Here is a 26,213-nt window from a genome sequence, read left to right as displayed (position 1 = left end):
CGCCCCATTTAACTAATTGCACGCGGACGAGGTGCAGTGCTCTCGGACGGTGCTGCTGCTTCCTGCCAATGTCCGACCACCATCCGCTGCTCCTTTGAAGTCAATCTCTTTCCTCGGTGAAGTTCAGCCCCGTTTGCTGTGGTTACGGTGATACCAACGATAGCGGAAGAATAATATTTAATACGAATTACGTACAAAAAAGTACGAGAAGTTGGATGCAGGGGAGTTGATTATAAACTTCCCTTCGAAATTGTGCTCACTCCAAAGTCGGTGCAGTGCTCAGTAATGAGCATGCAGGACTATTTCACGGGTACTCGAAAGAATGGAAGTTAAACTGAGCGTATTTGTTCGCTTACGATTACGGGCTCTAATGATTACGGATCAAAGAAACGTTGCAAAGGCTTGCGTAATAAAAACCTCTCAGAAGAGGGCTGCTGATACGCGCAGTGGAACCTTGTTGTGGTTTCCTGAGTTTCGAGAAAAAAAGGGTTGACTCGGTTCTACTGCTATGATGGTGGAGTGATTGAGTTTCACATAATCCCCATTCCTTCACTTGGGGACCTCTCGGTCGGTTAAGGATGCCGAAACCAGACGCTCTTCTCGCATGGTTGTACTTGCCCAACCACCCGTTAATTTCCTCCGGCTTCTCGATACGGATGGCGAATGCCAACGAGGATTGGAACCGTCGCCTCAACACTTCAGAACGGTCGATTTATTAGGCAAATAAATCCGCACGATCCGTTTGCCCTCCCTATCGTCGTCGAGTGAGGCATATTGTTTTATTTTCCACACTCTCTTCAGGCAACCACACTTCCTTCGTTGGACCATCTTTTGACGAGTGGCGCCGTTGGTTGGTTGGTTTTCTCCTCAAACTTTCGACGAACCGTCACAATCGCACATGCATCAGCTCTCGCCGTTGGCCGTGTCGCTTTAAACTGCATTCGTTAACGATTGTTGTTTGCATTTTCCCTCGTTTCGGTGGTGCATTTTATGAGTCAATAATTAACTCTCAATCAAACGAGTTCCCGCGTTCGTCCCAGCGAGCGAGGCCGAGGCGCGGCAAAACAAAATTGCCCCGCGAGTTCACTGACATGCTGGCGTCGCGCAAATTTTCGCCTTCGTTGTTGTGCTTATTTGTGTTGCACTTTATGTTTCGCTATGTTGAACACCATCTCGTCCGTCGCAAATATTGTTGCAATTTTTATAGCATCAGCTTTTTAAGTATATGGACTTCGTATTCGTAAAATTGTAATCATAACGGCTAAAATCGGCATGTGTCGGGATCATTGCACAAATTATATGACATGTGGCAATTCAACCTCAACAATCTATACCACAAAACGTAACATATTTTAATCTATTATCGATATTGACCTCGTGGTATAAAAACTATCGGTCAAAAAATGTAACATAAACAAGTGACACAACCCATATCAAACGACTATTTCCACATCGGCGATCTTCGTTAGTTTACACAAAAAATAAAACCGGTATGTTATTACGTACTCAGACCGCTGCAACGCTGCTGCGTCCATAACCACCGTGAACCATTAATTAATTGAATCTTGTTCAATCAACTTTTACTCTCGCAAACGGCCTGGGGGGCTGTTGGTTCATGGGAAATAGGGGCGACTGATGAATGAAAGGTGCCTGCTAATTTTGCGAACGGGAGCACTCTGATTGTTTGAATCGGATTAGCATCGTTCCATCTATGGAATATAAACGTTCGTCTCTCCCCTTTTTCTGGGTCGTGAAAGCTAAACAAGCCACGAAGGTCAACCCGAATTCAAAATAATCCTCTCTCCGGATGCACCTTGGTTCCGGTGGATTCCGTGAAACGGACGCTGGCTGCTGGGGGACAAAACCCCATCAGTATCAGGGGATGCACCGACCACAACAGTCGACGAGAAGCTGATCAGTTTCGTTTGTTCCCTTCTTCCGTTCACAGCGAAGGCAAACTACACCACTCTGGAAAAGAAACACCACATCGATCTGGACGTCGGCGATACGGTCGTGATCGAGCAGGAATCCTCCCACTGGTACTACGGGCGCAACAGTAACACGGGCGCTACCGGTATCTTCCCGAAGGCGTACGTCCATCAGGTCGAAACCAAAACATCTCGCGATGGAGACCTGGTGATCCGGCGCACCGAGATCGTCGAGGAGATCACGACGGTGCTGCGGGAGTGGCAGATTCTCTACCGAAGGCTGTACCTATCCACACATCCCTCCTTGAAGCTGATACAGATCAAAATGCTGGAGCTGATACGGTTACGGTCACAGTTGCTCTCCGGCAATCTGCCAGTGGATGAGATGAAAAACATCAAGCTAAAGGCGACGAGCGAGATTGACACGGGCAATAAGATCCTTAATCTGGATATGGTCGTGCGAGACGACAGTGGCAACATAGTGGATATCGAGTCTACCTCCACGACACAGTTATACGAGCATCATCTGAATGCGGTCGATAGGATCAAACGTGCGAACACGTCCAACATCAAGAACCGCAAGCTGGACATCGTCAATCGCCATTCGCACAATTTGCTGCTCTCGGTGCACAACTTCGTGTGTAGATTATGCGAGGATTCGGAGATCCTGTTCACACTGTACGATGGTGAAGAAATGCGGGCGATCACCGAGAACTACGTGGTTAAGTGGAGCCGCCAGGGTATGGCGGCGGATCTAGATAAGTTCAACAACATCAAGGTCCTGTTCACGGATCTCTCGGGTAACGATTTGAGCCGAAACAAAATCTTCCTGGTCGCGTACGTCGTGCGGATCGGTGCGATGGATGGCAAGGATACTGATCATCGTCGAAGCAGCATGGCCAACTCCACCGGCACCGGGAGCTACAAATCGCACCGGAATCACCTATCCTCCCAGATGAGCTATCCTTCTTCGCCCGGACCCGGTGGTGGTGGCAGCAGCGCTGGTGGATCTTCCACCTCTGGAACACCAAACGGAGGTTCTTCTCTCTCGATGAGCACCGGCAACGAGTACGACATGCGCCGGCCTTTCGGTGTGGCTACGCTCGACCTGCGGCCGATTATAAAGCGCTCGGAAGATTTCAAAAGTGATACCCAGATAAAGATGCCGTTCATTCCGTGCGAAAAAGAGCCGCTAGAAACGACGCTTCGCAAGTTGATCACGAACAAGGATCTTGGAGAGAAGAGTGATGCAGCCATATGGATCAGTGTTGACATCCTGTTTGGGGACATCAAGCAGGTACGGGACGAGTATCCCCATCTCGTGCTGGGAAATGTGGCGTTCGCTCGGAAGATGGGCTTTCCAGAAGTGATATTTCCGGGCGATGTGCGGAACGATCTCTACCTTACGTTGGTGTCCGGCGAGTTTTCCAAGGGTTCCAAGAGTAGCGATAAAAACATCGAGGTGACGGCGTATGTGTGCAATAAGGACGGAAACGTGATCCCGGGTGTCATCAGCTACGGTGGCGGAGGCAATCTTTTGAATGAGTATAAGTCCGTCATCTACTACCACGAAGATCGGCCAAAATGGAACGAAACGTTCAAGATAGACGTGCCGATCGAGGAGTTTAAGCAGTGCCATCTCCGATTTACTTTTAAGCATCGCAGCTCGAACGAGGCGAAAGATCGATCGGAAAAACCATTCGGGTTATCATACGTGCGGCTGATGAATGATGACGGTACGACGTTGCAACACAAGCGCCACACGCTGCTGGTATACAAGATCGACCACAAGAAGTATGATGAAGAGACACAGTTTAATTATCTGGGGTTGCCCTCGCTAGCGGAGGAGCTACCGAACGGCAGCTCTAAGCCGTCGATCAGCGGATTCAGTCTAGCGTCGAAGGATAGTTTCACTCTCGAGACGAATCTGTGCAGTACCAAGCTTACGCAGAACGTCGACATCCTTGGGTTGCTGAATTGGTCCTCCCGGAAGGAGAAAATGGAAGAATCATTGAACGCTCTCATGAACGTACGGTGCGAGGAGGTGGTCAAGTTTCTGCAGGACATTCTAGATGCCCTGTTCAACATCCTAGTGTCTAACGACGACCCGCCAAAGTACGATAATCTGGTGTTCAAATGTCTGCTGCGACTGATCGAGATTGTGTACGATCTCAAGTATCAACACTTCCAGTCCGTGCTCGATCTGTACATCAACGAGAGTTTTTCAGCCACATTAGCGTACGAGTAAGTATAACCGCTCGCAACCACGATCTGTTGCAAATGCGTTGCTGATCGAACCGTTTCGCAAATTTCAGGAAGCTTATAAACATAGTCCAAACGCATATCCGGAACGCGATAAACAACATATCGAAAGATCGTGCCATGGCAAACATTTTCACTGTGAACGAAAACGACGAGGCGTTGTTTCGCACCACGAAATATCTGCAGTACATCATGATGTTCATCATCCGCTCGCGACTGCTGTTCGCCGACCTGAACCAGGGCAAAGATCGTGAGCTGTTCGAGGCGAGCCTGGAGGAGCTGCTGGAGTCGTTCTCCGAGCTGATCAAGTTCCAGAATGACTTGTTAAAGTCCCAGGGCGCTCTGCTAAAGTACCTGCACATCATTGCATCCGATTTGATGCAGGTGTACGATCCGGTAAAGCTAAGCCAGAAAATCGTCGACATCATCTCGAACGTGCCCACGGGCCGGCTTAATCAGTCGAAAATGACGTGCATCAAGGATGTGGTCGATTCGAAGTTGTTTAAGCTCCCCAAATGTCGGGCAATTCTGTTGCCCGTGTTCTGCCGGCAGATAAAGGACAAGCTGGAAAGCAAGGAAGAGGTAAGTGGCACCACTTTTCCATGCTCTTCTCATTCTCACTGCCTTGGAACTGTCGCAGCAGAGATGAGATTCTATCCTGTTCGTTTGTGTTCGTTCACTTTTTGTGTGTGTGTGACAATTGTTTCCATTTCGTTTTGCATGCAATGTGTGTTTGATTTGTACGTACGTTTGAATGGATGCTGCTGGTTATCTTTTCGCCAGGGTCCATCACTTTCCACTGTCACTCTCTTCTTTTCTCTTACTCTAAGTGTGCTGTCTGTTTGGCTGTCGTTTGATTTTTCTGCTCGCACCCACCCTCACCTGTAAGCTAGTTCAACCGATCACCATCAGGAATGTGCTCACCAGCTACTTCATAAAGCATTCGTTTTTCTGCTTGCGCTCAGGACGAGGCATACCCACAACTTTGCACTATGCCGTCGTTACTTGATATCATGTGTGCCCGTTTCTGTGTTCCCATCAAACGAAGCATGCAAAAGCTCCCATCACCGATCACCCCTCTCTGTTCACGTGTTCTTCTATGTGTGTCTGTCTTGTCCCGCACGGTGTGCTACCGTACTTATCACGAATGGATTTTCCCGGGCTCGATGGGGAAAAAGCAACAAATGCTCATCATACACCACACCACACCGCATCGAGCTGTTTTGCCAGTACACCTTCACCACGGTAAAACAGCAATCAACCATCACCCTATCGCCCTATATCCTTCCGGAAACCTATATGTATCCATTATGAAAAATAATGGCCTCATTTCAATTTCACCATTACTCCGTGCTCTTCATTACTGTGTAAATCCCTACAATCCATAAACTTCCTTCTGTTACATTAGCATATTTCAACATGCTTGTTAATATCATCCAATAGTAATCATGTTATTTATGCTCATAAAATTCACTCTAAAAGCCTCATACAGCTTTTAGATGTCGTAGATCCAACACATTACCTAACTTCTTTCATCTCCTAGATCATTCCATTATAGAATAGTGTAAATTGGAACGTGTTTGTTCATTAACAACCGCTCGGCTAACGTTGCTCATTGCAATAGAACCATTTCGTTGGTGGATAGTGCATCTAGCAATACTTGCGTAGACCTCTACCCACCCATCCCACATTCATAACTTCGTATTGGAATTATATGTTCGGTTCGGTGTCCGGGATTCTTACTGACGTAGCAATACTCGTAGATCTATAATCCAGATGAGTTTAACAAGTTGTATTTTCTTTTTCTCTTTTCCTTCCCTTTTCGCGACGTCTCTATTTACATTCCTGATTTTCCCTCCTGAACCCACCGTCCGCCTTCATCCTGATCATTTCCCACACGGCACAATCCAAAACCGTTCCACAATACCCGCTGAATACGAACAACCCTCCACCCTACGAACAACAAATCGAAATCCATCATCCATCCGGTGGTTGGAAATGCAACAATTGAATCCCAAAATGTACACATTTTACCACCATACAAAACGCTGCCCAATCATACGTGATTTTTTGCAAAACATGCAATTTTTTTTTCTTGACGCACGTGTTTTTTTTTATTTTCTGCTATATGTGTATCGCATATTTAATCTTGTCTAATAATTTGTGCACAACACTATTCGCTATCGAATCAATTGTAACTGATTGTTGCTACTGATGCGTGAATATTTTTGTTTCAATTCTGTTAATTTTCTGTTGTATTCCGTGGCCTTTTATTTTTTGAAACAATTTTCATCAATTTTGTGTGCCTTTTTGCCTCTTCCTTTACTATGTTGTGCGCAACCCAATTTGCTCTATTCGCTTACCGTCCACGTGTGTCTCAATTTCAAATTTATATGTAAACAAAATTTGCATAAAATTGATAACGTATTCAAATGGGCACGTCGACTACACGAAACACAACCCTCGGAACAAAACTAAACCAACAAACAAACGAACCCTTCACAACCTGGCGTCCCATGTCCTGCACCAAATGTTGTTCCTCTACACGGGATGATGATGATGATGATGGCAATGATGGTGATTATGTGGTACAAATGATGGTGATATGATGGTGGTGTGCTAACGTGCGTGTGCGCACTGGTGGGGCGATCATGATGCGTTTTGTATCGCGTAACGACACAGGGTGACTTTATGTTCGACCTTCGGCAGCAGGAGAAAAATCTTAGCAAAGCAGCTAGAGTGCTTGGGGAAAGCAAATCCCAGCTACACACGCGTGAAACCACCGCTAAAACAAAGGTATAGTTGCGTCTCTTAACAGGCTTATGAATCTTTCTATGATACTCGTGCTCTCAACTCTCCACCTCTTTTTCACAAATGCTCTTACTGCGACGTACGTGTAGCGTGTAGTACGTACGTGTAGTCTTCCAAACCTCGTTGCAGCATAATGCTTCTCTTTTTTGGCAGTATATACGATTTGACCGCAAGCAAAGTTTTGTGTGTGCAATTTTTACTACCCATTAACGAGCTATCGTTTTTAGTTTGCGCGTGACCGTTTGAGTGTGACAGTGGTGTGCGATTATGAATACTTCGTATACAACTCCTCACCGCATAGCGAGAACGTAGTTCAACTTCCCTTTTTACACGCCCTTTGGGACATTTCTCATCGTCCGTATTTGGTTTCTTTCTTTCACTCACCCTCCCGTTGCTCACGATGCTTGTGTATACTAGGTGGCCGAATGTGTCAACATAATGAACAACATGCTGGAGCTACTGTTCCAAGGGGAGGAAGACATCGGTCCCGTGGACAACGACATTCGGGATATCATGCTGATCCTGTTGCGCACGGTGATCCAGAGTTCGATCGCGATGGACCGGAGTAACCCGCTCGTGGGCAATCTGGTCGCCATCATGCTCGGGATCTTCCGGAGTATGACGGAGTCCCACTACCAGTGCTACGTGCGCAGCTTCCTCACCAGTTACGATCTGCTTGACTTCCTCACCGAGATACTGCTCGTGTTCCAGGAGCTCGTCTCGAAGCCAGTCTTCCCGATCGACTGGCTGGACATGATCATGCACCAGAACATGGTGATTTTGGGTAGCCTGCGCCACTTCGCCGCCATTATTATGGATCAGTTTTTCAGCCCGTTCGAGAAGCAGGTCTGGTCGAACTACTTCCAGTGCTCGATAACGTTCCTGACCCAACCGGCCTTGCAGTTGAATCTGTTCACCAAAACGAAGCAGTCGGTCATACGCAGCAACTATCGGGACATACGGCGCGAGACGGTGTTCGAGATTCGGAAGATGTGGTTCAACTTGGGCGAGCACAAGATCATGTTCGTGCCTCGGTTGGTCGGGCCGATCTTGGAGATGAGCATGATACCGGAGGAGGATCTGCGCCGGGCGACGATACCGATCTTCTTCGACATGATGCAGTGCGAATACTACAGCTCGAAGTACGCCATGGAGAGCTACGGTGACACGAAGCGCAACACGGCACACATAAAGGGCAACTTTAACGATTTCGAGAAGGAGATCATCGAAAAGCTGGACCACTACATCGAGGGCGGCTACGGTGACGAAGAGTACAAGGATCTGTTCTACGAGATCATGCACGAATCGTGTAGCAATCACAGCACGCTGCAGACGTACGGGGTGCAGTGCGTCCAGATACTGACCCGGCTGATGGAGAAGCTGCTGGAGTACCGCTGCCTGATACACGACGAAAGCAAGGAGAATCGTATGGCGTGCACGGTCAGCTTGCTGCAGTTCTATTCGGACGTGAATCGGAAGGAAATGTACATACGCTACGTGGACAAGCTGTACGAGCTCCACATGGAGTTCGACAACTTCACGGAGGCCGCGTACACGCTGAAGCTGCACAGCAACGAGTTGTACTGGGACGATACGTCACTGTCGCTGCTGCTGAAATCCAAGCGCCACTACTCCTGCTCGACGCACCGAACGCTAAAGGAGCAGCTCTACCGCAGCATGATCGACCTGTTCGATAAAGGCAAGATGTGGGAGTGCGCGATCGACTTGTGTAAGGAGCTAGCGAAGCAGTACGAAGATGAGGTGTACGATTACCTGAGTCTGAGCGAGCTACACAAGAAGATGGCTCAATTCTACGAAAGCATACTGAGGACGACACGCTACGAGTCGATCTACTATCGTGTGACCTTCTACGGGACCGGTTTTCCGGAGTTTCTGCGCAATAAAGAGTTCGTGTATCGGGGCAATGAGTACGAGGATGCGGGCTCGTTCAATACGCGCATACTGAGCCAGCACCCGCGGGCTGAGCTGCTGACGACGCTGACGCCTGGTGCAGAAATCAGCCAGTGTGAAGGAGAGTTCATTCAGATTGTGAAGGTGGACCCGGTCAGCAGGGACATACGGTTTGGTAGTAAGAGCACGCAAACGATCGCGTCCAACATCGTGAAGTTCTACAAATCGAACAACGTGAGCGAGTTTCAGTTTAGCCGCCCGATACGGGAAAGCGGAGTCAGCGGGGACGACATTGCCGGTACGTTCTACGAGCGTACGATCATCCGCACTACCGATCCTTTACCGGGCATCTTGCGCTGGTTCCCAGTGAAATCATCAGAAACCATCAAGGTAAGCACTGTTGCGAAAGACCCGGAACTATCCAGGACGAATCATTTGATTTGTTTGCGTGTTTGCAGATATCACCAATTGAAATGGCCATCGAAACGGTAGATGCGAAGAATCGCGCGATCCGGGAGCTAGTGTTGGAGCACCAGAGTGACCCACGGATACCGATCCATTCGCTCAGTGCCATCATTAAGGGCGTAGTCGATGCTGCGATCAACGGCGGTTTACCGATCTATGAGGAAGCGTTCCTCACGCCCGACTACCTAGAACAGCACCCTGGTGACGATCATCTTGTAGCACGGTTGAAGGATGTGATCGCGTCACAAATTCCCTTGCTCGAGGTGGCCCTGCTCCTACACAAGATGAAAGCACCCGCCACACTGTTGCCGTTGCATGATCAGTTGGAAAAGTGCTTCTGCGTCATACAAGCGAACGTGGAGGCGAAGTATGGCAAACGGGCGACTGATATCAAAATCGATCGTGATGCGGAGGTTACGTTGCGGCGGCACATTTCCGCCAACCAGCCCCAAATCAGCTTAGATTCTAGCCGTCTATCGGAAACGAGCATAGGATCCTCGGAGTAAGTGGAAAATTACGTCCATTCCGACGCTTTTTTTGGTCATTCTAACGCTGAGCTGTGTTTTTTTACCCTCTTGCAGTAGCGGAATCTCGAAGAACCAAAACAGTCGTCCAACGACGACCAGCTCTGGAGGATTCAAGAATACCATCGCCAACTTGGCCAACTTCAATACGGTCAATCTAGCAAGGTATGTGGGTGATTGAAGTGAGCGAAACGCTCAGCAACGTCTCTGAATGTGAACTAACCAGAACTTTTTCTGCAATGCTTTGCGAGCAGAAAACAAGTGCGAAACTGGGGTAGTTTTCATATTGATCGAAGGAACCTGAACTGTGGATTATGAGTTGAAATCCTTGCCTTTTTCTGAATTTTTCAGCAATTTATTAAAATAGTAATGTAGATGATTTTACCATTCCTACGATCAATATGCAAACTTCCAACATTTTCCGTTGCTGAAACAACCGACCGAAATTGAAATGTGTTCATTCTTTCCCTTTTTCCCTTCCACATTATGGCCCGCGGCATGTCCTTTTTACGTCGCGTGTGATCTCATCGCAAACTATTAAAATCGTGAAACAAAATTATTGCATCGCATCACAAACTGTCCATTGCCATGATAGCGACTTATTCGAGTTCGATCGCATAAGTCTGTCCAGCTTTACGGCAAACGGTTCCGGCGGGAAATTGATTTCTAACCTTTCGACCAAGATTGGCACCAAACTGCGACAGTTCGTATACAAATTTATTTGCCCATGGTTTTCCATTTTTGCCATTTTGTGTTTTACAAATTTGCCAAATAGCTACACACTCTTACACGTTCATAGAGAAATTTGAGCGAAAGCCGCACATTGTTTCAAGTACCCTTACACGCAACGTAATTGAATTTGGCATTAGATATACCTTTTGCGTCTTCTTAGATAATGTTTAATATTTACATTTTCTTATGTTTGTTTGTGTGTGTATATGTGTTTTTTTTCTATCGTTTCGTTAAACTTCGTACGTTCAATTGTACGAAAATTTGCCATTGCGAAGGTCACTGCTGGTTCTATCCGGTGATCTTTAATGGTAACATTCGCAGGTTGCCATAGAACAGCAAATTTCACGTTTCTTTATTATTTCGACCGGAGAAACCCAACGCGATGTAGGATTTAGGAAAGAAAAGAGGCCCGTAGTACGAAAGTTCTGTTAGGTCAATAGCAACAAATCTCGGCAACATCTCCAGGCGTGTCTGAAGCAAACGTGTGAACTCCTTCAAAAGAAAAACCAACCGGTAGGCGATAAGCACAATAGATGCTAGTAAGATCCAGCAGGATCTTTATCCATTGGATGGTGTGGAATTCGCGTTCGCTGTGAGTCGTTTTGTGTGTACGTGTGTGCGTTCGTGTGTGTGTGTGTGGGTGTGTACGTTTCCACATCTCTCGTATCCTTGCTGTCTTCTCTCCTCTTCGACAGTCCTACTTTCTGAGCTGAAACGAAGCGAAACGACTCTCAAAGATGATCGTGCGCAACACCCTCTTTCAAGACGCTGCGGGTGCCAACTTACGTTTGTTAGATTCGCCTTCTTCCTATTCACTGTTGTCATACAACAACACTAACCTCCTCGCCGTTGGTAACTAAGAATACGACAACTTATAGTCAACGGCAAATCGTCCATTTTCCTTACTTTCGTTTCAATTGATTAATTAACTTTGGGGCGCATATAGAAAGCTGATCGCTACTATCGCTACTTGCTGGGCAGCTACGGCGTTCAATAATATTTATATTACTATTTTTCTCTTCTTCTTCTTCTCTCGTGTGATTTTCTTCCTGCCCTGCAAACGAATATCCTCTACAGGCTCGATCTATCATCGCACATACTTCACTCGAACGGGAAAATCATGTCCCAGCATATTTTTTCCTTTCTGCAGCATTAATAAACTTGCTCCTTCTTTTGTTGCTTTTGCCACGACTTCTACACGGTGAATTTGTGTTTACTTTACTGCTTCGTGCCATTTACAATCATTCGTATCTCTTGCGTCCCTCTTTTCGTATTTCGTTGTGAATTATAAGTTTACGGTTGCTTTATTTACTTGTGTAAAAAAACCGTGTGCCATATGCTCTTCGTTTTGGTGCAATTTTCTTTGTTATTATTTCAATGATTTTTTTTTATTCTCCCCATTTTTTTTTTCGTTCAATTTTATTAGAACTTCGCTCGGTACTTCACCGGGATCGAAGACGAAGAAGGACAAAACGCTCACAAAACGACGATCGAGTCGCAAGGTAAGCAGCAAAACATTAATGGGCCCCCTGAACATTGGTTGTGTTTGATGTTTTATTATTTTTTAAACCTTTTTCCCAGATGGACCGGGAGTCGTTGAGCTTATCGGTATCAAACAGCCAGTTCTACACCAGCCCCGTGTCGACCGCGAGCGAGCAAGGATCGAGTATCATCTCCTCCGACAGGGACAGTGGCGGACCAATGAGTCTGTTGTCCAGCAACACCGTGACCGTTTCGTCTACAGTCACTACACCTACCAGCTCACTACCCGTCTTCGAGCTTACTGAGGAGGTAGGGCTCATCCCAACGCTCTCAAGAGGGCGCCTGGTTCGATTTCCGATCCATATTCAACCTGCTTTCGTTCCCTTTCAGCTGCACCCCAAGAGGCCACTCCGCTCGGAGGTGGAAAAGGAGAAACGGCTCTCGAGACCACCGAGTATCGCCACACCGACGATGGGCAGCAGATCGCATCCCGGCGGTGGTACGATGGCATCCAATGGCACCTCAGCAGGGGACACCAACTCGATCGGTTCGGTAGAGAGCAGCAGCAATCGTAACTCGATCATAACGAACGGTTCGACCACCTCCGAGGAGGACAGTGTGCCGCCTCCGTTGCCACTGAAAACACGCTGCGATGCCGACTACACGCTTCTCCCAGGCACTAAGGTGTTGGTGGACCAACGGCAACAACACTGCCAATCTCAACCGAGCCTTTCGAGTCACTACATCACGTTCAAACCGCTGCTAACGACGGGACCAGCAACGGGATCCCCGCATAGCCACAGTTCCACCGTGGTAGCGGTCAACGCTTCGTACGATGTGGTCGAAACGAGAAACCACAGCGTGATCGTGATCAACACCAGCAGCCCGTCGGCCAGATGCAGCAGTCCGTTACCCAGCACGACCACCGGAGGAGGATACGATGATCGCAAGCGACCACCGACTCCTCCACCGAAACCGGCCCGAAATACTAAGATTTAAAGTCATGCCGACTTACGGCCGATAGCCGACTACTGGCGGTGTTGGAAAAGATCCACCTTGCATGCAATAAGCAAGCATCGCGTGCGAGCTTGCACACAAACAAGGACTGACAAAGGACACAGGGGCGAACCGACGGTTTGTCGGTTTAAAGATACTAAGTACAAAGGAAAACAGAACACACAAAACACAATTGTTATCGTGAGACAATTTGCCCATCCCTTCTCTTTGGAGGCACGCGTAAGATGGATTGATACTAGCGAAAGTTAACCTATAAGGCAGGCCTACGGAATCGATTATCGCAACTAACTTGCTGTGAGAAGGAATTGGAAGTGGCAGGAACAGGGTTGTTTGTCTAGATAGCGAATGATAGAAACGGTTATTTTGTAGCTGGATGAATGCGAAAGACTGACGCGAGGGTGGCGAATGCTTTGTACAGCTGTAGACCGTGCAAACGAGGACAATGAACCATAATCGCGCCATCTCGATATGGTGTGTAGCAGGGCAGCGAGGGTCAATTTATTGCTTCTATCTTTAACGCAACCATCGAGCGCAATACATATATATTTAAACGAGGTACGCACCAGGCGGTACTTCACGCCCTCAGCTAGTTTCCAGCAGTAATTTAAAAATATGTTTTTGAGCCGTATACAACAGAGCCACTTGTTTCATGTGGCTCACGCATTGCAGATTGTTATTTTCCTTCACGAATTGCGATTGCGGAAAAAGCCATACATTTAGCGTTGCTTAGGTTTGGTTAGGGCTAGATTCTACGTTCTACGTGTACGTTCGCGTGTCACGAGTGCTTCGGTATTTTCGTTTTTCGTTGCAAATAAACCTTAGCGTCTTCCGGTGTTGAGGATGAGTTGAGATAGCTGGTAAGCGATTAGGCCATAATTGAGGAGCGGTATTTGCGCATGAGAAGTATTCTATTAATTTTAACTACACACAGACGAGCAGAAGCCAAACGCGGTGTGAGAATTTCGGAATGACCAAAGATAAGCATAAGCTGTTCCTCTCTCGATTCGCCATCGTGCCGTGTACGCACGACGATAGAAATTACCTTTCCATAGCGCATTCGATAGATACAACAAAAAAAACTACTTAACTACTAGGCAATTGTTTTGTTTTTGCGAAAATTGTTGAACATTTAACAACGATAACATTCGCAATAATCTATGCGGCAGTGCTAGAGAGGAACAGCCAGGTAGGCGGCAGACAGGTGTAAAGCAATATTATTTATAAACCAAATATTTGATGCAATTATTTACCTAACGCGTCGTGCATCTAGATACGATCGGGGGAGGTAGTACTGCGGTACACTGTCCCGTAATACATGAGTAAGACAGGAGGGGGCGAGGGGTGACAAACAAAAAATTAGCTCCAAATTTAGCAGATCGTAGGGTAACGTTTAGGTTTTTTTTGTTTATAAACGCTGTTAGTTTATACCGTTTATTCCGACGTGCGACGTAGATAATTTTTAATTTCGGTGATCATTATACTAGGTGATTTATTGTTAGCAGTTCGTTATCCTCCTCTTCGACAGCAATATTCATTATAAACGTACCTACAATTAAGAAGGTTAATAAAGAAAACACATGTTTACTTCAAGTGGAGCTATGAGACTGTGTATTACTGGAATTATATGCATTCGTTTAGAAGAATTACGAAAGAAAGAATTATAGAAAGAAATAATGTCCAGTTTTCTTTGTGTACTATCGGGAATAGTACCATCCGTCCCCTTCGAAATCCACCATAGCATACGAATTTAGTTTGCTAAATGTACATTCGATGTTGCAAATGCATTAATTTCCATAAATCATGCTCATTAATAAAGAATACACGAAAGCGTATAAAGTGGAAAAATTAAATGAGAAGAGAAAAAAAGACCGGCCGAAATTTCACGGGCAAAACCGGAAAATTTTTCACAAAAGTAACAGGAGAGCATGCCAGCGAGGCCAAAAGCTTCCAAAACTCACTCATAGATGGCGCTGTACAAAACGCTTGAAATATTTCAAATGTAAATTCGAAATTCTCCTTACCACAATTAGCGCCATCTGTTGGTCAATAGGAAAAGCACGCTAAATTGAAGCGTTTTTTATTTAAAGCGTTTTTCGAATTTGAAATGTTTCAATTTTTGAAATTTGCTGTTTTTCAGCAGGTATGCTCTCCTGTTACTTTTGGGAAAAATTCTCTTCACTCTTTTGCGCGAAAAGTGCCTAACAAGTTTTACTTTTATTTTTCTTTCACTTTGCATGCTGCAATGCTTTTAATGCGAATGTTCTTGCGAATGAAATTGCAATATCACAAGTACATTTATTGTGTGAATAATTTGCAACAGTTTTGTAAACTGTTAGCATCTTTTGAGTCATGCGTCAGGGTCATCAAGAAGAATGATATCGCATAAAATAAAAGTCGTTTTCATTAGTTTTCGTTTAATCAGTTTATTTTATTTATTTCAAAGGACTGTTCTCCTTGTTTTACACGCAAAAAGGTGACATTTTTTCAACCTTTTCTGACAATCGCAATACAGTGAAGAGGTTAAATGACGAATGTTTCGTTTCGAATCTGTTATGAAGCTACTGAATTGTGTCGCATAAAAAATATGCTCGCGCCTGCCCTACCTAAAGTGGTTGATATCCCCTGTTTTGAGGTGTGTTACACTTCTATCTCGATGTACAATCGTTCACTAAAGCGGCATTTTCAATTTATGCCTTTATTTCGACTAACGACCTCGTGTGTTATGATACACGGCCATCTAAACTATCGCAAAATTCTCCTTAAGGACACTTTTACCAAAATCAGTAGAGCTTGCAAGACAAAATATACGTGTAACATGAGTTAATGCCCTACGCTTCCTGTAACATAAAAGTCTCGACATCTTACAGTTGTTGGGACGCTGACCGAATACTCAAGAGTTTGCTTCTTGGCTCATTTTGGAAATTCGACCGTTTATGATGATTTTTGTGTACGTTTTTTTCCTAACCAGAGGTCAATCGTGTTTGGTTTTCAAAACTTATAAATATTTGCAACACGTAAACACATATTTACCCATAGTTTACTTAGCTAAACTTATCGTATTTTGTTAAGTATTTATCTAAAACAGGTCACTATCAACACTGCATTGGCTGTTGCTTCCAATCAGTGTTTCTCGTTGCAAGCGAATGTTTCTAATGAACGCCATCAGAGTAGCTTTCACCTCTTGATCGTCCACGCGTAAAACGGAAGCCGAGATCATGCCGATCGCGTTATCCAGTACGCGTTTTGCCATGCGCATGCTGGGCATGTCGAAACTCAACGAGCACGTTTCAAGCTGTACCGACCGCCCTGTCGGAGAATTTCTTCTACACTTGTTACCCCTAGAGCCTATCCTTGAGCTAGCTAACAGACGCTTTCGCGATCGCTTTGCATTACACCGTCGATCGAGCCCATTGCTGCTGGGCTGCTGCGTAACACCCGCCCAATCGGCCACGTTCTTTTGGACCATAGCTTTCTCCTCGTTCAGCATGTCCCGCCGGAAGTTGATGCAGATCTTCACTGGTAGTACACGCCGCGCATAGATGTGACCTTGTTCGCTTTCCAGCGTGAACACGAGCCCGGTCCGCCGTTGGCTCAGATTGAAACACGTGTTCTGGCAGACGAATTGCAGCGTTATCTTGGCATTCGGCGGATCAACATCGAGTGGCACACGGACGGCGCAGCGATCCTCAAAGAACGGTCCGTTCTTGATCCCGATGTACTCGTGCTGCTCGTTCTTGCATCGTAGCACATGCTGCCGGAGGTTTTCTGGGCCGACATCTTTTGCGGAATGGTTGTGGCAGCGCGTTATCGGCTCGTGCTGAGACTCTGGCGTGAGTGATACAAGCATTATGCGTATAAACCACGGACCAGGCACGATGTTAGATAGCGCACATCGAACGTCGAACGAACATAAGCTGTCGGGTTTTACGAAAAGCTTCTGCAGCTTTTCGGAATATGCAAAGCCAGAGCCCTGGGTGCTAGACGGGGAAACTGAGCAGTTCGTTTCCTCCAGGCAGAACTCTTCCACGGCAGGATACTTTCCAAACGGGTTAAACGAACTCGGCAAGGACACACTAGCTTCCGGGAGAAAATCCTGCGTCAGCATTGCCGACAGCGTTTCACCATCGTCGTTTACTTGGGTGACAAGCTGTAGCATATTGTTTTCCAGTACCTCGCTGTTAAACATGCTGATTTGCTGGAAGGATAATGAAAACTGCAATCTCTTTCTACGTCCATACTAAAACCAACAAACCTTACCGAACTATTAACAAACATATCCTCGTCGGCAATAGTAACATTGCTAGGGAAATTAAACACTGTAAGTTACGTTGGAAAATGTAAAGTGTCTATATGTATACAAATCATGTACGTACTCGTCATCCGGCGAAGACATCGTTGAGGCAATCTTTGCTGTTTTATAGTCAAGTTAGTGCACCTGGATCGTAGATCTAGTTTGAGCTACACGCTTGTAATGACATATGAACCGGCAACAATTTGTTGTGCAGTTTTATCTACAAGGAACTGTTTGCATCATAGATTTTGAAGTTTTTGTATTTTAAGCCTCTAACATTGATGTGATTTAACAAACAACTCACTGTTTTGTTTTGAAATTGACGTTTTTATCAACCTCACAAAATAGGAACTGTTTATACTGGCTGTTGCAAATGCTGAAATTTGATTGCTAGCAGTAGCATTTCATTTGAATTTTCGGATTTGTATTATAAAATCAACTTTTTGCGCTAATACGATCAATAAGACTATCCTCTTGATGTTTTTTCTAAAAAATCGTTTATCGGGATTTTGATACTCGATGAAAATGCCATTCCAAAAACTATGTACATTGGTAAGCTGTTTTGCCTAGTTATTTTATTGAGACCAACTTTTTGAAATTGAACCAACTGGAGTACTGTTTTACACGTGTCTTTGATCGCCCATCTGCTGCTGATCGTCCTTTAAATATACTTTCCAACCTGTTGCCATTATTTACATTGCTTCCGCTCTCGTACACTCGATCATCAACCTTCTCGCGACAGCATATTGCGAGTGTGTAGGGTGGGATTTGAGCAGGTTTATAAGCTTCCTCCCGACTCTCCGAGACTGAAGCACGATCGTTTGTGACTTGTTTGCTTATTCAGTGTTAGTAACCGGTCAGTGGTACGCATGGGAACGTGTTGGGGACGGGCTGAGCTCGTGGATGCTGCGCCATTGCTTGATTCTTAGCGAATCTTCGTGCGAGAAGTTCAATTTTTCCCAAAAAACCGACGTTCCGCGGGGACCAAAAGCCAATAATATGTTACTTAAAAATTTATCCTTGCGATCGTTGTGGTCAGTGTTCGTAGCATTGTGCCTTTTCGTTGATTATAATAGTGCTTTACAAGGTATAATCTGCTACCCGAACTAGAACATTTTTGTTGGACAGAATATTTTTGTTGGAAACTTTTCAGTTAAACATATCGATTACATCTTAACATCGATCGAGCATTAAACGGCTGAGACAAGGCTTGACAACGATCATTGATCATGATAAAACAATATGATGATCGTGATCAGCATAAAGCAAGAAAAATATATTAAATAAAACCAGCCCTACATCGTGACGCACAAAAGTGTTGTAGAAATGTTCCGCTGACCGGGAAAGTGTACAATTAATCAGCAAGATGCGATCTTTGCTGAGAACAATAATGCATCAATACACGTGAGGGCTCAGAACAACCGAGCTTGGGCGTACGCACCGTCTAGGACCGGGAGGTGTAGAAGTTTTGCATCGTTTTCAACTTTTTTTTTGTTTACATTACTAATCATGAGAATTCTTTTGCCAATGATGATCGTATCTTCTCCGCAAACTTCTAACTTTACATGAATGTGTGCGGCAGCTGCGAATTGGCCGATCAAGTGTTTCAAGTTTAACGATTTGCAATATTGTGCAACCAGCGATCATTTAGTCTGGGTCTTTTTTAACATTCTTGACTGGTTGAAATTGAGGAAAAAAACGTTCCAACGCTTGCGTTTTATTGGTGCAATTCTTCCACAGAAGGTGAAAGCTGCGTGCATCAGGGCGAAACGGGCGTTTGCATACCGTACTCAAGATGTAAACGTGGTAATCGCATCACAGTGTGCAGCTATTCCGCCCAGGAAGCGATCGTATGTTGTCCACAGTCCCAGCAGCTGCAGGCAAATGGCTTTGGTCAGTCCTTCAACCGAATCGAATCCGATCGCATCAGTGTACGAAGTAAGTGACCTATTTGCCACAGACATGCATTAACGCTAGCAGAAGAAACCCCATGCTTAGTTATGTTAGATGTTGGCTTATGAAGAATTCTACTCAAAAGACACTTTCAATCCACAGTGTGCAACGAGTACAAAAAGCTCACGACGGACAGTGTAGCAGTAAGCGCACTCACACTAAATCCCACCCTGGTCAAGATCGACGTGCCAAAGTGTGACATGGTCGTGAAGCTGATCGTCGGTGGAAATGTGACGAAACCCGGCGAATTTCCACACATGGCCGCCATCGGGTGGCGTCTACCAACCGGAGGTTACTCGTTCGATTGTGGTGGTTCGCTCATCAGCGATCAGTACGTTCTGACGGCAGCTCACTGTTACATAGAGGCTGATGATGGGTAAGTCATCGATTGTACGCTTCATAAAATGTCTTCCCAATCACTAATTTCGGCTCCTTTTAGAGTGCTACCGTCGATCGTGCGTCTGGGCGATCAGAGCCTCGTGCGGCAGGATGATGGCGCGGAACCACAAGACTACCAGATCCTGCGATTCATCGTGCACCCGGAGTTCAAATGGCGTGAGGGAAAGTACAACGATTTGGCTGTGATCCAACTGCGCGATCGTGTCAGGTTTACGAATTTCATCAGGCCGGCATGCCTGTACGATACGGATGTCCTGAGCACTCCCACGGTAATTGCCACCGGATTCGGACTGATGGAGGATTTCGGTACTAAGTCGGACGAACTGCGCAAGGTGTCACTGTATATCTACGGGAATGATCTGTGCGCCGAACGGTATCGCTTGAATCGTCACATGCGCCAGGGTATCCGGAACTCGCAGATGTGCGTCGGTAATTTGGCCGGTGGGAAGGACACGTGCCAGGGCGATTCTGGTGGACCGTTGCAGATCACACGTGAGGAGAACCAGTGCATGTTTTACATTGTCGGTGTGACGTCGTTTGGGCAGGTCTGTGGCAGTGCGACTCCGGCGATTTACACTAAAGTTAGCTCGTACCTAAACTGGATCGAGTCGGTGGTGTGGCCGTGAGTAGTGTGGTTGGGGAGTAGCGTCAAGGAGTAGCTGTCGAATTTGTGTTTGTTATGCGTCCTTTTTCACACAGGCACGAGCAAACACGTGACGAGCGGTTCACTAATGTGGCGGTGTTTGCAAACTCTCGAGCAGATGTGTATACGTTTGAAAGCTTTTTTTCCTTAACTTGTAACCGCAAATGACGAATTTTGTGCTACGGTGTACAAACATTGTTGATCTCGCGCTTCTCAGGTGGACTAACTCAATTGTCAATGACGAATGCCAAGATTGAATACTGGTACGAAACTGCTTAAGATGAGATCACAATTGTTCAAAAAAGCTGAATATGTTTGACTAAAATAATGTAAATTTCGAGATTTTTATTTGTTTGATTAATAAATAGCTCTTTTAAATAACCCAACACCCATTGTTTGTGGAAGGTCAATGACTCTAGATCCCTTACAATTGAACTCGCCATTCTTTAAATAAAAAATAAATAAAATTGCCAGGGGATGGGTTTGCCGCTTTACTGCAGGTACAAAAGGGCAAAACCCAACATAATGTCATAAACAGCAACGCTTTTACAAATAGAAATGGGGACGCCTCTTAGATGGGACAGGACTCTTCGCCTAAATTGAGATGGAGTAAGGACATTGTTCCAGTTTCACTAGGAGCAAGGCAAGATCAATTGGCAATTGTTGTGTCTGTATCATATTCTCAGCTCTGCTCTAACATGGTTGCAATAAGGCTACTATGGTCAATTCGAAGCACTTCCAGTTGTAGGAGAAAAATTATGTTTTTAATTTATTTTTATATTTGCAATCACATTAATTTCATGTTCAAATTTTCATAATTTTTAAATCGAACATTCTGCGAATCTGTACCGCCGCTATGTACGAAGATTGCAAAAGAAATTCCCAGTGTACTTCCCCGTAAACGTGTATCAAGTGATAGCGATGTTGAAGTAGATTGCATTACGCGCCACTGCTTTCATGCTGTTTTGCTCCATTCCTTTGTAAGTCTCTCAAATCGTTGGGATGCGATAAACAAAAATCCTAGCCCTACAAACGAGTTACCTCCCGTTTTCACTGCAGCTTACACACACACATTTTTCTCCTTCTTTTGCCGGTGGAATCCGCATCAGGATCGCAAGGATTTTCATGTCTATCGTCACAGCAACAACACTTGAAATGTCATACATTACGCACCGATCACACCGAGCACTCGTCTTTAATTCCATCGCGCTTTCTTCGATCCAAAGCACGCACACGATCGCCTCTCTCGCAATTGAAACAGCTTTACAGCGATCGTTCCGGGGATCGCGATCGCTGGACGCTGAGAACTGTCGCGCTCTTTCTCTCCATCTCCTATCACTAAAAATGCTCTTTCTCTCGCATGGAACGCTCGCTCAATCTCTGTGGGTATTTCCCGGTCATCACACGCCTACGATCGCCACGGCCGATTCGATCGCATAAAACGCGAAGCATCAAAATCCCAAACGCCAACGGTTAGCGGAAGCGTAAAATCACACACCACACGGCTCGTCAAACGTGATCGAACCGTCCTTGGTGGCAGGCGTACAATCGGCAGACCATACGGTACCATTCCGCAGGCTGCTAGAAGTGCCGTCGTTTGGTGATAACTTGCAAACGTGCAGTTGAGCAAAATTTCAATCGAAACGGAAGCGCGCGCCATCGTCCCAGTTTTGCCGTGGAACGGGCACAGGAATTAGAGCACCAGGGTCAGGACTTGCAGATCAATTCGAAGCAATGTCACCGGCCATCGCCGGATGGATCAGAGTGATCACACTAGGAGTGATCTTCATCGGAAGCTCACTTGCCGCTAGAGGTAAGTCATCCAGGCGACTTCTTGGTGTAACATGTGCGACGTACGTGTGAAAGGCAGTTCCGGTTGGCCAACGGAACCGATTCCAGCAAAGTACGATGGATGGACAAAAAAAATCGTCACATAGTGGTGCTCAGCTCCAGTCCCGTGACAACTTTCTGCGGGTAATCTTTCGTCTCTGAGTTGTGACAACAGCTGAGTGATCAATTTGCCGTTGGTTGATCTGTTAATTAGCACATAAGCTCATGGGCTAGCTATCGAGCTCCGAAACCAGTACGGTATTTAAATGCGGTGAGAGTGGAGTACCGAAACGTAGCGCAATCACGGGTACTCCTATTTTCTAGACAGTAGCCTGTTTATCACCGTGCTGTAGCTCACCAAAGGACAAACCCAATGCTATCATGCTCTCCACAAACTCACTCGTTATCGCCGGTGATCGTCGTTTACAGTGGATAACGAAAAAAAAAATTCCCCGAAAACACTTGAAGGGGAACGGTAATTAATATTGCCCGGGTGACAGTGTTTGAACTTCTGTTTCTTCCCCCCTCGCATACTGTAGAGCTCTAAAGTAGTCTTGACAAACCGGTTTTCGAAACTATACATTGATTACATTGATCTTCGATGCGTGATAAGTTTTCGCACACCGAATGCCTTCGAAACCTTTCCCAACCATCCGTTATCATCGTTTCGTCGGTAGAGAATGGTCCTATTGCCAAAATCTGTCTCCACAAGGAGCACATTTCGTACGGGAATTCCGGTTTGGCCCAAGTTGTGGTTTTATCTAACGTACAGTCCTCACCACGTTCCCACATCCTAGCCCTAAAGTGTGACTTCTTCTAACGTACAGTTCCCTCCTCACCGGGTCCCGCTCGTTAACAACGTGTCCTTTATGGTCCAAAAACATAGTCTGTTGTTAAATTTATGCCAAAAACCAGTTTTTTGTCGTGGCAAATCGGCTCAATTCAGCGAGATACGCGTCTCCAAACATAATGTTGCGTATGAGCAGCCTTCTAACACCTTGATATCGCTTCGAAGATACGCTACCATCCCGTTTCCCATTTTCCTTTCAGACGGAGAGCCCTGTGTGTTTGACAGCGGACCCGGAATCTGTCGCAGCTACAGTGTCTGCCAACGTGTGCTGGAGACGACGCGAGTGGTCAACATATGTGACTACGCACCCCACGCGATCGTCTGCTGTCCGGTGGATTATGAGCAACGCCTGCAGCAGCTTGACGACCCTAACAAGCGCATAAGCGTGCGAAGTAAGTGACCCAAAGCGATTGCGGCTCGATTGTCAACCCCACGAACTGAGGTCCTTACGCGTTCTTGTCCTCCAGAATGCCAGGAGTACAACCGTCCCGGTTCTAGCGCGATGCAGCTTGGCCATCTTGCCGTCGGATCTTCACTGGTTAAGGTGAAACCGAGCAATCGGTGCCCTACAGATCAGAACCTCATCGTCGGTGGAACACCGGCACGGTATGGCGAGTTCCCGCACATGGCACGGCTTGCCGTCGTGAATGCCAACGGTCAGTACACGTTTGTGTGCGGTGCCACACTGATCAGTGAGCAGTGGGTCATGACAGCTGCCCACTGTTTGGAGTCACCGACATTGGCCGTTCGGCTGGGAGAAGTTAAGGAGGGCAATCCTGACTATGGAGAACCGATCGACGTCCGGGTTCAGCATATCGTGGCACATCCGAACTATAAAGGCAAAACGGTGTACAACGACATAGCGCTGCTGAAGCTGGCCAACCCGGTGACGTTCTCTTCTCGCGTCAGACCTGCCTGTCTGTACAGCGAGGAAGACTTCGCTCGCACCAAAGCAGTTGCAATAGGATTCGGATCCAAGCAAATATGTAAGTAAAAGCTTAACATACGGATCCATTTTAGGCATTTTGCTCGTAACACCGCGAACTTCAAGTGAAAAGCGTTTTTTACCGGAATTAAAGGACGTTTGTACCCTTAGTCCGTTGACAACTAACCGAATTTTGAAGGAGGAGTAATCACACATGGTCTAACAATGTTCCCGAACTTTGTTCCATCGGCATTGATTTGTACAACCTTGGCACAAACCTTCCAAGCATTTCTCGATAATGGGTCTCTTCTCCTACCTACATTGCAGATGAAGAAAACTCGAAGGAACTGCTGAGGGTTTCGCTGGACGTTTTCTCTACGGCTGGTTGTGCCAGTTATTTCCCACCACGTGGTCGCGTACCGCAGGGCATCCAAAGCACTCAGCTATGTGCCGGGTTCTTGCAGGGTGGACGTGATACCTGTACTGGAGACTCCGGTGGTCCGCTTCAAATATACTCGAATGATGGCAACTGCCGAGCGCAGATTATCGGCGTCACCTCGTTTGGTGTGAGCTGCGGATCCTCCACACCAGGCATTTACACCCGTGTGTCTGAGTACATTGATTGGATAGAATCGACGGTGTGGCCGAAAAGTGGGTAAATCAGATCAGAGTGATCGGAAGACTTTCGCTAGTCAAATGAAACGTCGAGGAAGGCAAAGAGGGAGAGAGCGAGATGTTTACTAAAGTCCAGAGTGCATGTGCATATAGTGATGTATAATCAAGGAGCGAATCGGCAGTAACAAACGCCGCATAATTTAGCAAGCATGTGTAAGAAATGTTGGCCGTTCGTTTGCCATAAATTACGTTTACTGTGTAAATTGAGACACTAAATGTAGCTAGACATGAATGCAACTACTCTTTATCAGTGGAAACGTTTTCAGTTGTTAACTTGTAACAATTCCCAGAATACGCATTTATCATCAAGTTTCTTGTTTCTGTTTGTTTTATGATAACCAAATAAATCTATCACAGTATCAAGTAACACTATTGAAAAACCAGAGCTTATAACCATCTGTCGTGCCATGGGTAAATGGATCTGGATTTACCCCCAACCTAGCCCAGTTAACAATGAAACTGGTTTCGTGAGATGAATACATTGAATGAGAGATAAATGATTGCCACCGCATCATTCATTAGACCCCTTGGTACTGCTGAAAGCATCGATTGGAGTCTTATTTTCGTTCTGAATAACACTACTCCAGTCGAAGATAAAGAAATTTGTATCATTCGAAAGTATGCAAACTCTATAATCAATGAACATCAATATTTGCCACATTATAAGTTAAACCAGCTGGAAAATTTTGTCCAAAAAATTACTCTAAAATAAAAAAAAGGTTTGTTTTAAATTACATCCTGAATTTAATTGAATATTTTAAGATCCCAACACAGCAGCAAAGTGACACAACATCAACTCGTAGACCGCAAAGGGTACATAACACAGATTGTCGAATTCGAACAAACCGCCTATCAGGTCACATATTGAGTGTATTTAAATTTCCCCATGCTACTATATAGGAGGCAGTCATCGTGCTCAACAGAGAATTTGCGCGTGATTTGCGAGGAGATAACGCTTCACCCGGGATTGGTCGAACAGGGTTGCCCTATTGCCACAAGTCAATGATAAGTCTGGGAAAACACCGTGAGGAATTCCAAAACTCACACGACAAGCAAACACTCATTTGTGCGCGTTTTCAATGGGCTAGATCACAAGAAGTTGTAAGAAAGCGATGCCTATCCGCAATTACTCATATGAGCCTTTTGTTTGACGAGTTTTGCTTTATTCGCAATGTCTCCCGCAAGCTCACTGATCGTCCAAAATACCATTGGTCGTGCTTTCTGCCGATGAGGAAGACAGGTCCGCTTCAATCCGTTGCGGTAGAGTTGGCGGGATACAGCACACCACCATGCTGTGCAGCAAATTGGTGCAAGGATCGTCGGTATCTTTCTTCCCGCGCAGTGGGTAACCCGGACATTGTTCCATTAGTCTGCAGATTCCTTGTGAGTTGCCCCATTGGCAGGCGTTTTCCAGGTTAGTTTCGTACGACTTCGGGAAATGGATTTTTTCAGAGGCATTCTCATTTATGATTTTCGCATTCGCATGGAATACGATTAGCACCAGCAACAGCACTT

General features: G+C 45.9%; 3 protein-coding genes across 3 annotated transcripts in view; 2 read left to right on the top strand and 1 right to left on the bottom strand.

Annotated features, from left to right (window-relative positions):
- Positions 1 to 13,304, top strand: part of LOC128721186 (dedicator of cytokinesis protein 2) — a 31,433-nt gene extending 18,129 nt beyond the window's left edge. The window contains exons 2-11 of the mRNA XM_053814913.1: positions 1,949 to 4,172; positions 4,244 to 4,772; positions 6,873 to 6,986; positions 7,419 to 9,302; positions 9,371 to 9,879; positions 9,959 to 10,066; positions 10,497 to 10,604; positions 12,060 to 12,135; positions 12,215 to 12,424; positions 12,506 to 13,304. Coding sequence (XP_053670888.1) covers positions 1,949 to 4,172; positions 4,244 to 4,772; positions 6,873 to 6,986; positions 7,419 to 9,302; positions 9,371 to 9,879; positions 9,959 to 10,066; positions 10,497 to 10,604; positions 12,060 to 12,135; positions 12,215 to 12,424; positions 12,506 to 13,114 — 6,371 coding nt within the window. The 3' untranslated portion in view covers positions 13,115 to 13,304. The remainder of the gene's footprint in view (positions 1 to 1,948; positions 4,173 to 4,243; positions 4,773 to 6,872; positions 6,987 to 7,418; positions 9,303 to 9,370; positions 9,880 to 9,958; positions 10,067 to 10,496; positions 10,605 to 12,059; positions 12,136 to 12,214; positions 12,425 to 12,505) is intronic.
- A 2,759-nt stretch (positions 13,305 to 16,063) lies between these two features.
- On the bottom strand, positions 16,064 to 17,525 carry LOC128721174 (uncharacterized). The gene is made up of 3 exons (XM_053814902.1): positions 17,506 to 17,525; positions 17,390 to 17,432; positions 16,064 to 17,327 (listed from the first exon to the last, which is right to left on the bottom strand). The coding sequence occupies exons 1-3, from the start codon at positions 17,523 to 17,525 to the stop codon at positions 16,209 to 16,211; spliced, it is 1,182 nt and encodes a 393-aa protein (XP_053670877.1). The 3' UTR covers positions 16,064 to 16,208.
- A 1,713-nt stretch (positions 17,526 to 19,238) lies between these two features.
- On the top strand, positions 19,239 to 24,682 carry LOC128721164 (uncharacterized). The gene is made up of 7 exons (XM_053814891.1): positions 19,239 to 19,361; positions 19,479 to 19,752; positions 19,816 to 20,397; positions 20,475 to 20,572; positions 23,299 to 23,490; positions 23,566 to 24,084; positions 24,351 to 24,682. Coding segments are annotated over exons 1-7 (1,998 nt in total). The 5' UTR covers positions 19,239 to 19,360.
- Positions 24,683 to 26,213: the final 1,531 nt, after the last annotated feature.

Source organism: Anopheles nili, chromosome 2 (genome assembly GCF_943737925.1).
Source record: "Anopheles nili chromosome 2, idAnoNiliSN_F5_01, whole genome shotgun sequence".
Taxonomy (NCBI): Eukaryota; Metazoa; Arthropoda; class Insecta; order Diptera; family Culicidae; genus Anopheles; species Anopheles nili.
The sequence above is the reverse complement of the archived record's forward strand: the minus strand, read 5'-3'. Positions and strand labels throughout refer to the sequence as shown.

What these genes read in the sequence shown, in the direction of transcription:
- LOC128721174 (XM_053814902.1), bottom strand. Translation starts at nt 17,525, where the DNA reads ATGTCTTCGCCGGATGACGA. An exon ending in ATGTCTTCGCCGGATGACGA is followed by an intron (nt 17,433 to 17,505) that starts GTACGTACATGA and finishes TAATTTCCCTAG; the next exon opens with CAATGTTACTATTGCCGACG. An exon ending in ATATGTTTGTTAATAGTTCG is followed by an intron (nt 17,328 to 17,389) that starts GTAAGGTTTGTT and finishes TTATCCTTCCAG; the next exon opens with CAAATCAGCATGTTTAACAG.
- LOC128721164 (XM_053814891.1), top strand. An exon ending in ATCGAGTCGGTGGTGTGGCC is followed by an intron (nt 20,398 to 20,474) that starts GTGAGTAGTGTG and finishes TTTTTCACACAG; the next exon opens with GCACGAGCAAACACGTGACG. An exon ending in AAGCTTTTTTTCCTTAACTT is followed by an intron (nt 20,573 to 23,298) that starts GTAACCGCAAAT and finishes TTTTCCTTTCAG; the next exon opens with ACGGAGAGCCCTGTGTGTTT.